The sequence below is a fragment of the Rhincodon typus genome, chromosome 6, assembly GCF_021869965.1.
Source record: "Rhincodon typus isolate 14 chromosome 6, sRhiTyp1.1, whole genome shotgun sequence".
Classification (NCBI taxonomy): Eukaryota; Metazoa; Chordata; class Chondrichthyes; order Orectolobiformes; family Rhincodontidae; genus Rhincodon; species Rhincodon typus.
Window position 1 is genome coordinate 87,509 of NC_063337.1, and position 10,208 is coordinate 97,716.

Below are 10,208 nucleotides of genomic sequence, written 5' to 3' on the forward strand. Positions count from 1 at the left end.
GCCTGGTAACCAAGGACAACTGCCCTCTGACCCCCAGCCTGGTAACCGAGGACAACTGCCCTCTGATCCCCATCCTGGTAACCAAGGACAACTGCCCTCTGATCCCCATCCTGGTAATCAAGGAGAACTGCCTTCTGACCTTAATCTCAGTAGCCAAGGGCAACCACCCCCTGATCCCAAGCCTAGTAACCAAGGGCAACAATCCCATTCCCCTCAGGACACTCCATTTGGGAATTTTGCCCCTCACCCTCCTCCACCTCCCCCCCCTCCCCCCCCCCCGCCCCCCCCTCCCCCCCCTCCTGGACCTGGGCCCCCTCCCCCTCCCGCACCTGTGGGAGGGATTCAGAGATCCAGAGTGACTCGACGTTCCACACTCCGGAAGTTTAATTGGGAAGCCCTTCCTCAGAACCGTGTAGTTGGGAAACAGAACATCTGGACCGTTGAGAAATGTCCGGAACATTTTGCCATTGACACCGAGAGAATGGAGGAGCTGTTTGGCCGTAGGGATGACCAGAAAACGCTGAGTGTACGGAGGAGCTTCCAAGCAAACTCCCCCCAGAGAAACGGAGTGGAACAGGTGAGTGACCCTTGACAGCAGCAATACGTCCTGACTCTGAGAGAACTCCAATGGGACGGAGGGGAAATGGAGAAAGACAGGAAGGCTGTGAGTGATGGAATGTAGCCGTTATGTTTTCAGAGAGTGTGGGCCTCACTAGACTAGACCAATGTTAATTGTCCATCTCTATTGTCCAGAAGGTAGTTAAAAGTAGTGTTCCCTCTAATGTTCTTTCTGTCTGTGTGGGTCCCCAAGCTCCATTTTGGTGTGGTGAATTCCAGAACCACAGCCGGCAGCTTAGAGGGAGCATTGGTTCAGAGTCAATCAAATTTTGGAGTTACATGTAAACCAGGCCAGGTGAGGATGGCAGAGTTCCTTCCCTGAAAGACAGTGGTGAGCCAGACGTGTGTTTACAACAATTGATGGTACTTATGAATGTGGGAAGATAAAAATGAGGACTTGGAGGAGGCCATTCAGCCCCTTGATTCTGTTCCTTTATTTAATAAAATTGTGGCTGATCTGATTACAACCTCAAATCCACGTTTCCAATAACCTCTCACCCCTCTGCATTGTGATCGAGAATGGACCAGTTAATATGATTGACAGTGAACTGCAAAAATGTATTTGGAAATTGGATGGGTGCAATGTCAAATCAGCCATGATCCTATGGAAAAGTGGAATGGGCTCAAGGGGCCAAATGGTGTTATATTCCCTTGGGAGAGTCTGCCACTATCTAATCTGGTCTGAAGAAATGCCTGAGACCTAATGGAATGGGAGAACAGGTGATGGATATATTAGTGAAGAGTTCATTGCAGTTGATTTGCTTGCATTCAAATATGGGGGGTTAGTGATCAAAAGGGTGTGACTTTTATGGAGTACCTAACTGAAATAAACCTCTCACATAGAAGTGTGGACTTGAATTCTGTTTAAATACAGTTATTCTGTTGAGGATAACAGCAGTCTCCTGGGTCTTGGCAGACACAGCTTGCTCAGGAAATATACTGTTGAGAATATTTTTATCAGTCACTCTCCTCCAACTGAGCAAATAGGATTCACACAAATTTCAGCAAAAAGGTGCTTCAGAGCTGGGCAGCTTGTTCTGTGCAGACTTTTCCCTCTCTTGATTCCAAGTAGAAACGACTCTTCAAGTCTCCCAGTGTTCAAACAAGATTACAAGGATATTGTTGCTTAGTAGTGTAGAACCTGAATATTACTGAACAAAGATTCATTTTTCTGAAATGTGTTGTCTTGCACTCATCAAGACAATTCGCAAGCATGCCAATTTAAGGGGGAAATGCATGTATGTAATACAATGTGACAGGGGACTGCTGATTCTGAATGGTAGGGGTGTTGCCATGGAGAACACACCAACTAATGATCATTGACAGTTAACTACCACACTGTTTATATTTTTAACCAGGCAGGTTGACTCTGATTGGTCCAGGTACTTCCCTGAAAAATGAATCATGGGATGTGGACGTCGCTGGCTTGGTCAGCATTTATTGCCCATCCCTTGTTGCCCCTTGAGAAAGTGGTAGTGAGCTGCCTTCTTGAACCACCGCAGTCCATGGGAAGTTGGGACAGTCACATTGCCATTTCTTTCTAGTATATTGCCCCAGTGACACTGAGAATCGAACCATTATCACCTGCTTGGCTGTGATTAATGCCTATTGGTGTCAATTATTGTGGGCATGGCTGTTGTAGATTCTGCCATCCCTGAGACAGGGAGGAAGGCAGCGCTTTGGGAAATACTCTAATGCCAGATGCTTTCTGTTCCTAGGTCTCCATCTTGGATGCCAAGAAGAGTATGAACCTTAGTATATTCCTGAAACAATTCAAAAGGTAACAGTTGGTCAGTCAGTATATCTGTGACCACCTTTCTCAAGGCTCCTTATTGAGGTATCTAACATTTAACTCCTTGCCATTTCCCATCTCTGTTACACCAAAGTGAATAATTTAGTCCTTGGTAAGTTTGCTTTCATTATTTAATAATAAATTGATTAAGTTTTTTGAGGATGTGACCAAAACGATGGATGAGCGCAGTGTGGTAGATGTTGTCTATATGGACTTAAGTATGGCCTTTGACAAGGTTCTGCATGGTAGGCTGGTCAGTAAGGTCAGATCACATGGGATCCAGGGGGAACTAGCTAATTGGATACAAAATTGGCTTAATGGTAGGAGACAGAGGACGGTGGTGGAGGATTTTTTCAGACTGGAGGCCTGTGACCAGTGGTAAGCCACAAGGATCGGTACTGGGTTCACTGTTGTATGTCATTTAAAATAATGATTTTTATGTGAATATAGGAGGCATGTTTTGTAAGTCTATGAATGACACCAAAATTGGTGGTATAGTGGACAGTGAAAAAGGTTACCTCAGAGTACAACAGGATCTTGATCAGATGAGCCACTGGCAGATGGATTTTCATTTAGTTAAATGTGAGGTGTTGCATTTTAGCAAGACAAACCAGGGCAGGACTCGCACAAGTTTATGGTAGGGATCTGGAGAGTGTTGTCCAACAGAGAGACCGAAGGGTGCATGTACATAGTTCTCTCAAATTTGCGTCACAGGTAGACAGGGTGGTAAAGAAGGCATTTAGCACGCTTGCCATCATCAGTCAGAGTATTGAGTACATGAGTTGGGACATCATGTTACAGCTGTACAAGACATTGGTAAGGCCACATTTGGAGTACTGTACTGTGTACAGTTCTGGTCACCCTGCTATAGGAAGGATGTTATTGAACGAAAAAACTAGAAAAAAAGATTTATAAGGATGCTACTGAGACTGGAGGGTTTGAGTTATAGGGAGAGGCTGATAGGCTGGGACCTTTTCTTTGGAGCATCAGAGGCTGAGGTGTAACCTTATAGAGGTTGATAAAATCATGGGGGCATAGATAGGGTGAATAGACAAGGTCTTTTTCCCAGGATTAGGAGAGTTCAAAACCAGAGGGCATAGGTTTAAGGTGAGAGGAGAAAGATTTAAAAAGGATCTGAGTGGTAACTTTTTCACACAGAGGGTGGTTCATGTGTGGAATGAACTGCCAGAGGAAGTGATAGATGAAAACTGAAAGAACTGAGGATTCTGTAAATCAGGAACAAAAACAGAAGTTTCTGGAAAAGCTCAGCAGGTCTGGCAGCATCTGTGAACAAAAAGTCAGAGTTAACGTTTCAGGTCCAGTGACCCTTCCTCAGAAGTATGGAAGTGATAGATGCTCGTAGAGTTAGGAACATTTAAAAGACATTTGCCGAGGTACATGAATAGGAAAGGTTTAGAGGGATATGGGCCAAACGCAGGCAAATGCAGCTTGGGAAACTTGGTTGGCATGGACGAGTTGGAGTGAAGGGTCTGTTTCTGTGCTGTATGACTCAATGACTATATGAATTGAAAACTGAGTAGTATGTAATGGGGCCATAAGCCTGTGTCTAAGGAGGCTGTTTTAACCAATCACGATGAAGGGAGAGCTGTCGCAACAACTCCAAGGCCTCCTGGGAAACTAGCGATACTCCAAATGGCCCAGAGAGGCTAGGCTTCCTGCTGGTCCAACCAGTTGTTTGGAGGGCTTGGAGTTTGATGGGCATTGGGGCCCTGGATGTGGTCACTTCTATAGCCAGGCGGAGGAAGGGACAGGTGCTCTCCTGGAGAGTATCTGCACCCAGGGCTGTAGTGAGCTGGAGAAAGGCTGGAATGTTTGGGGGGAGATTGTAATCTGGAAACTGAGGCTAATGTGTCAGGGACACAGGTTCAAACCCTGCCACAACAACTACTGGAATTTACATTAATTAATCAACCTGGAGTTCAAACTGACTCTCAATGAAGGAACTATCTTCGAATTGGGGGAAAACCCCAGCTGGTTCACTAATGTCCTTCAGTGAAGGAAATTTGCTGTCCTCACCTGGTCTGGCCTACATGTGACCCAAGACCCACAGCAATGTGATCAGCTCTTAACCACCCTCTGGGATAGCGAAGCAAAGCCCCCAGTTCAGGGGCAATTAGAGATAGGCAACAAATGCTGGGTTTACCAACAACAGCCAGACCTGATGACAGAACAACAATAAAACAAGTTAAAACTGAATCAGAGAACAATGTTCAGCAATGACAGTGTGCCTCTCTGTGGTCAGATATCACAGAGGATCCCGAATATCCAACTCCTGGGAAGGTGAAGAACCAAAGGCCTTGGACCATCTCACAGCCAATGAGCAAAGGGAGGGAAAGACTGGACTCCTGGGAAAGAGCTTCAGACAAATCCGATTTCAAAAGGTCAGAGCCTCTGGATTGGAGAGAATTTGGAGATAATGTCATGGTGAAGACAGAGTGAGGAGGAAGGATTTCAGATTCCAGAACTTGGGAACAGTTCTGGCCCAGGAGGGACAGTTCATGTGAAATAGGAGGGATTGAATCTGGAGAGGGAGGCTGAGGGAGAAGGTTTAAGTGACCTCAGCAGGAGACTGGGCTCTACAACATGGTGTTCAGAGGCAGCAGGACCCAGGTACCAGCAGATTCAAATTAATAACACGGGCAGGATCAGACAATTGATAACGAACAATAATTTAAGGTGATAATTGGATGCAGGAGCTGTTTAGATTCACCATACGCTATCCAGTGATTAAATCACAAGCACAGGTTGGACTAGCCTTGGTCTGTATGGCCTGGAACTGATTAGATTCAGGGATAACTTTCAGCTTTCACGATATCGACAGCTCGAGTCCTTGAGAGAAACTCTTTCCTCCACAGGGTGAGGAATCTGAGGTTCTGTGGTTGAGTCTAACACGAACCAGAGACTTCTGGAGTGAGACTTGCAGACACCCAATAGGTCGAGGTTTGGAATTCTCTTTGTGAAATGCAATTGGTGCTTGATCCATCGTTAATTAAAATGCTCATTGATGCTCATTGTCAGCATTCTGAATCAGAGGGCAAAGGACAGGCGATAGATATAGGGCCCAGATCAACCATGGCTGGTGGAATAAACTCAAAGGATTGAGTGTTAACACAGTGTGGAGCTGGAGGAACACAGCAGGCCAGGCAGCATCAGAGGAACAGGAAAGCTGACGTTTCGGGTTGGGACCCTTCCTGCCTGGCCTGCTGTGTTCTGAAGAAGGGTCCCGACCTGAAACAAAGCTCCACACTGTGTTATCTCTGACTCCAGCATCGGCAGTTCTTACTCTCTCCAAGGATTGAATGTTCCTGTGTTTGGGAGAGAGAGAGACAGAAAGAGAAAGAGATAGATAGAGAGAGGGAGGGAGAGACAGAGAGAATGTCCCAAAAGAGCTCATATCTGTGGGGCAGAGGGGGCTGTTTGTTCTGGTTTATGAATGACAATAAAGTTCTTTTGTTGGTGCTGTATCATTTTCTCAGGTGGCCTTTGGCACCTTGTAGTATTTTGCCACCTGTACCCATACATGGTACTGGGTAGGGGCTATTTGAGGTAGTACACTGCCACCAATCCTCCTCTGTCTTTGCTGTGTCCTGGGTCTATCTAGAGATTCATGATAAACAGCAGTATACAGCGTCCACAGGAGAGGCTCCATCCTGAGATAACAAAGAAGTTAATTGTCTGAGAGTAGAACCCCATTGGGCAGGAGCTGATGGAACCACTGAACAGAAGGCAGATAGAGGCCTTTACTGCAAGGGGCTGGTATATGAAAGCCGAGCTGTTTCGTCACGTGTGTGTGTGTGTGTGTTTATATATAGGGTACTGCTGAGTCTGCACTTCAGGGCAGTGCGTGGTTTAGCTTCTCCTTCCTTCCAAATGGAGAGGTTTACACCAGAAACAGCTTGGAAAAGCTCCACTTGGTGGGTTCCTGCTGTCCTGAACTGGCTAAACATCCTGAGGTATTGATATAAACCCTGTTTGGAGAGTATCGCTGTCTTGTCTTTTGGATATGGTAATTAACTTTATAATTATCTCATTATTTGTTTATCGTTCAGGTGAGATAATTAAGTTTTTAATGATCTGAGCCATTATTAATTGGCAGCTATTCTTTCAAGAGATAATCTAACCACTGCCCCTTGACATTCAATGGTGTTACCATCACTGAATCCCCCACTATCAACATCCTGGGGTTATCATTGACCAGAAACTCAACTGGACTCACCACACACACAGTGGCTACAAGAACAGACCAGATGTTAGGAATACTGCGGCAAGTAACTCACCTCCTGACTCCTCAAAGCCTGTCCACCATCTACAAGGCACAAGGCAGGAGTGTGATGGGATTCTCCCCACTTGCCTGGATGGGTGCAGCCCCAACAACACTCAAGAAGCTTGACACCATCCAGGACAAAACAGCCGCTTGATTGGCACTACATGCACAAACATCCACTCCCTCCACCACCGACGCTCAGTAGCAGCTGTGTGTACTATCTACAAGATGCACTGCAGAAATTCACCAAAGATCCTCAGACAGCACCTTCCAAACCCACGACAACTTCTCTAGAAGGACAAGGGCAGCAGATACATTGGAGCACCCCCTGCAAGTTCCCCTCCAAGTCACTCACCATCCTGACATGGAAATATATTGCTGTTCCTTCAGTGCTACTGTTTCAAAATCCCGGAATTCCCTCCCTAAGGGCATTGTGGACAAACCTACAGCACATGGACTGCAGCAGTTCAAGAGGCAGCTCACCCCCACCTTCTCAAGGGCAACTAGGGACAGGGCAATAAATGCTGGGCCCAGCCAACAATGCCCACATCCTATGAGTGAATAAAAAAAAAGTTTTTTGTGAAATCCGAAATGCTATCCCCCCATCCAGGAAAGCCATTTCTGATGAGTTTCTCTTTCCTTCTCTTAAGAGGAATACAGTCTGGGCCCAATCACAGTTGAATTCCCAACAGAAGTCTTTTGAAAGCTATTTTCAAAAGAGATTAGAGATAGTAGGAACTGCAGATGCTAGAGAATCTGAGATAACAAGGTGTAGAGCTGGATGAACACAACAGGCCAAGCAGCATCAGAGGAGCAGGAAAGCTGACGTTTTGGGCCTAGACCCTTCTTCAGAAATGGGGGAGGGGGAAGGGGGTTCTGAAATAAATAGGGAGAGAGGGGGAGGCGGATAGAAAATGGATAGAGGAGAAGATAGGTGGAGAGGACAGGCTTCGCAGTGGGGTTAAAACTTTTTCAGAGATAGTAGGAACTGCAGATGCTGGAGAAGCTGAGATAACAAGGTGTAGAGCTAAATGAACACAGCAGGCCAAGCAGCATCAGAGGAGCCGGAAAGCTGACGTTTCGGGCCTAGACCCTTCTTCAGAACTCTCCACCTATCTTCTCTATCCATCTTCTATCTGCCTCCCCCTCTCTCCCTATTTATTTCAGAATCCCCTTCCCCTCCCCCATTTCTGAAGAAGGTCTAGGCCCGAAACGTCAGTTTTCCTGCTCCTCTGATGCTGCTTGGCCTGCTGTGTTCATCCAGCTCTTCTACACCTTGTTATTTCAAAAGAGATTAACTTCCTTTACAACATCTATCTCTTTTATAAAATATTAGAACTGCATTTTTATTCAAGAGGTTTTCCTAATCATTAGGAGAGTCTGGACAGAGAGAGACTTCCAATTAGTGGAAAATTTGGGAACATGGCAGTATGGAATTAAAGTAATTAGTAAATGTGACATGAGGAAATCTTGTAAAAATTATGTAGGATTACAGGGAAAAGGCTGGAGAATCACGCAAGGTGAGCTGCTCATTTGGAGAATGTGTGGTTCAGAGTTGTCAGAGTCCCGTGGTTGTGTGAATTGACATGGATCTACAAAGACTGCTTCTAGAATCATAGCATCACTTCTTTTCAGATAACAATCCAATTTCCAATTTTGCAAATGTGACTCAGTTATTTAAGGGGAGATAAAGAGAGCTGTTAGCCTGGTATAAGTGACAGCAACATTCTAGAATGGACACAGTCAACATCGATTCATGAAGGGAAAATCATATTTAACAAAACCATTGCAGTTTAATTAAGGAATGTAACCAGCAGAATAGTTAAGGGGGAACTGGTGAAGTGATTCATTGAGATTTGCAGAAGGGTTTTGATAAAGTCACACTCAGGAGATTATTGAACAAAAAATAGGGCATTAGAAATTTAGGGCACAGATTGAATGAGGATTAACAAACAGATTGAGATTCAATAACAGCCTTCAGAAGGATAAATAAATGAAAACAGAAAAGAATTATTAGGATTTGAGGGGAGAGTGGGGAGTGGGAGACTAACTGGAGAGATCTGAAAAAGTGCTAAGCACGGAGTATTGGACAAAATATTCTCCTGTAGCAGTATGTCCTTCAACTACCATCCCCTAGACACATTGTCCAGTCATTGCCTCGTTACTGTGAGTGCAGTGTTTCAGGATGCTTCTTGGTGTGTATAGTGTTTCCAGGTGTTTCTGGGGGTGTGTGGTGTTACTGGGGGTGTGTGGTGTTTCTGGGTGTTTCCAGATTTTTCTGGGTGAGCATGGTTTTTCCAGGTGTTTTTGGGAGTTTCCGGGTGAGTGTGGGTTTTCTAATTAAATGTTGGTGCCATTTCCCCAGTTCTGAAGAATTCCAGGCTATCGGGACATTGTAAGTTCTGAACACAAGGTCACAGCTTTTATCCTGAAATGAAATTGTTTTTGAGTGATTTGGAACGATGAGTGAATTTACTGAATTGTCCTTGTCCCTTAGACCCGTGGAGAGTATTCTGGATGATATTCGGAATGGAGAAGGAGCTTCGTACGGAGCTGAGAAACTAACAGAACTCCATAAGCTGCTGCCTGAGAAGGAGGAGGTAACTGGGAATGTCTGGCTTCAGAATATTTTACTGAAGACCATTTGGCCCATCACAGCTGCTGTCTCTCTGTGAGAAACACTGAGAATGTGAACCAGGACTTTCAGGAGCGAAGATGAGACACAGTTTCTCACACACACAGTGCAAACTCACTGTTACGTTGGGATTTGACCAATTCTTTCAAATCAGAGATTGGATAGTTGCTGTTTGACAATGACACTCAAAAATGCCAGTCCAAGCCCAGGGCCTGGGATTATGAGACAGATCAACCACCCATGGGATAGGTTTGGTGGGACTGAATGTCCACCTCCTGTTCCTGCCCAATTAACACCCACATCCCCACCCCAAACTACCAGTTTTTCCCTCATAGCCCTGTAAAGATCTCCCATTCCATTATCACAGAATGCAGAATACCATTCAGCCCACCATGTTTGTGCTAGCTCTCAAAAGGTGCAATTCACTGTATGCCATTTCCCTGCTTTCCCCCCCCACCCCAACCCCAGACCCCACGATAACTGCTCCCCTTTGGAGAGCTCCCTGGGCCGTGCTTCCCCAACATTCAGACACCACACTGATCTCAAGTCACAAGCCTTTGAAAATCACTTTAAATCTGTTGCCTCTCATCCTTAATCCTTTCACAAACAGGAACAATTTCTTCTGATTTACTCTGTCCAGACCCCTCATCATTTATCAAATCTCTTCTCAGCTGTCTCTCCTAAAAGGAAAACAAATTCTTCAATCACTTCACTGAAATTTCACATTCCTTGCAAATCACTTCTGCACTCTCTCTCCAACGCAGTCACATCCTTCCTATGATGTGGTGCCCACTGCTGGACACAATCCTCCAGCTGAGGGTCTAACCAGAGTCACTATCACCTCCTCCCTCTTGTACTCTATGCCCCTATTAATAAAG

General features: G+C 45.4%; 1 protein-coding gene across 2 annotated transcripts; it reads left to right on the top strand.

The window, feature by feature from the left end:
• The first annotated feature begins 299 nt into the window (after nt 1-299).
• Nucleotides 300-9,297, top strand: LOC125483353 (FH2 domain-containing protein 1-like). 2 transcript variants are annotated; one of them, XM_048598277.1, is made up of 4 exons: nt 300-577; nt 2,337-2,398; nt 4,674-4,812; nt 9,193-9,295. In XM_048598277.1, the coding sequence occupies exons 1-4, from the start codon at nt 482-484 to the stop codon at nt 9,214-9,216; spliced, it is 321 nt and encodes a 106-aa protein (XP_048454234.1). In that variant the 5' UTR covers nt 300-481; the 3' UTR covers nt 9,217-9,295. The 2 variants fall into 2 exon arrangements, 1 of the variants encoding a protein (XP_048454234.1); XR_007262314.1 differs by lacking the exons at nt 300-577; nt 4,674-4,812 and having other exon boundaries at nt 2,221-2,398; nt 9,193-9,297.
• Nucleotides 9,298-10,208: the final 911 nt, after the last annotated feature.

Excerpts from the sequence above, each read along its gene's own strand:
- LOC125483353 (XM_048598277.1), top strand. The coding sequence starts at position 482 with ATGGAGGAGCTGTTTGGCCGTAGGGATGACCAGAAAACGCTGAGTGTA. Across the intron at positions 2,399-4,673 it reads TTCCTGAAACAATTCAAAAG|ATATCACAGAGGATCCCGAA; the intron begins GTAACAGTTGGT and ends CTCTGTGGTCAG. Across the intron at positions 4,813-9,192 it reads GACAAATCCGATTTCAAAAG|ACCCGTGGAGAGTATTCTGG; the intron begins GTCAGAGCCTCT and ends CTTGTCCCTTAG.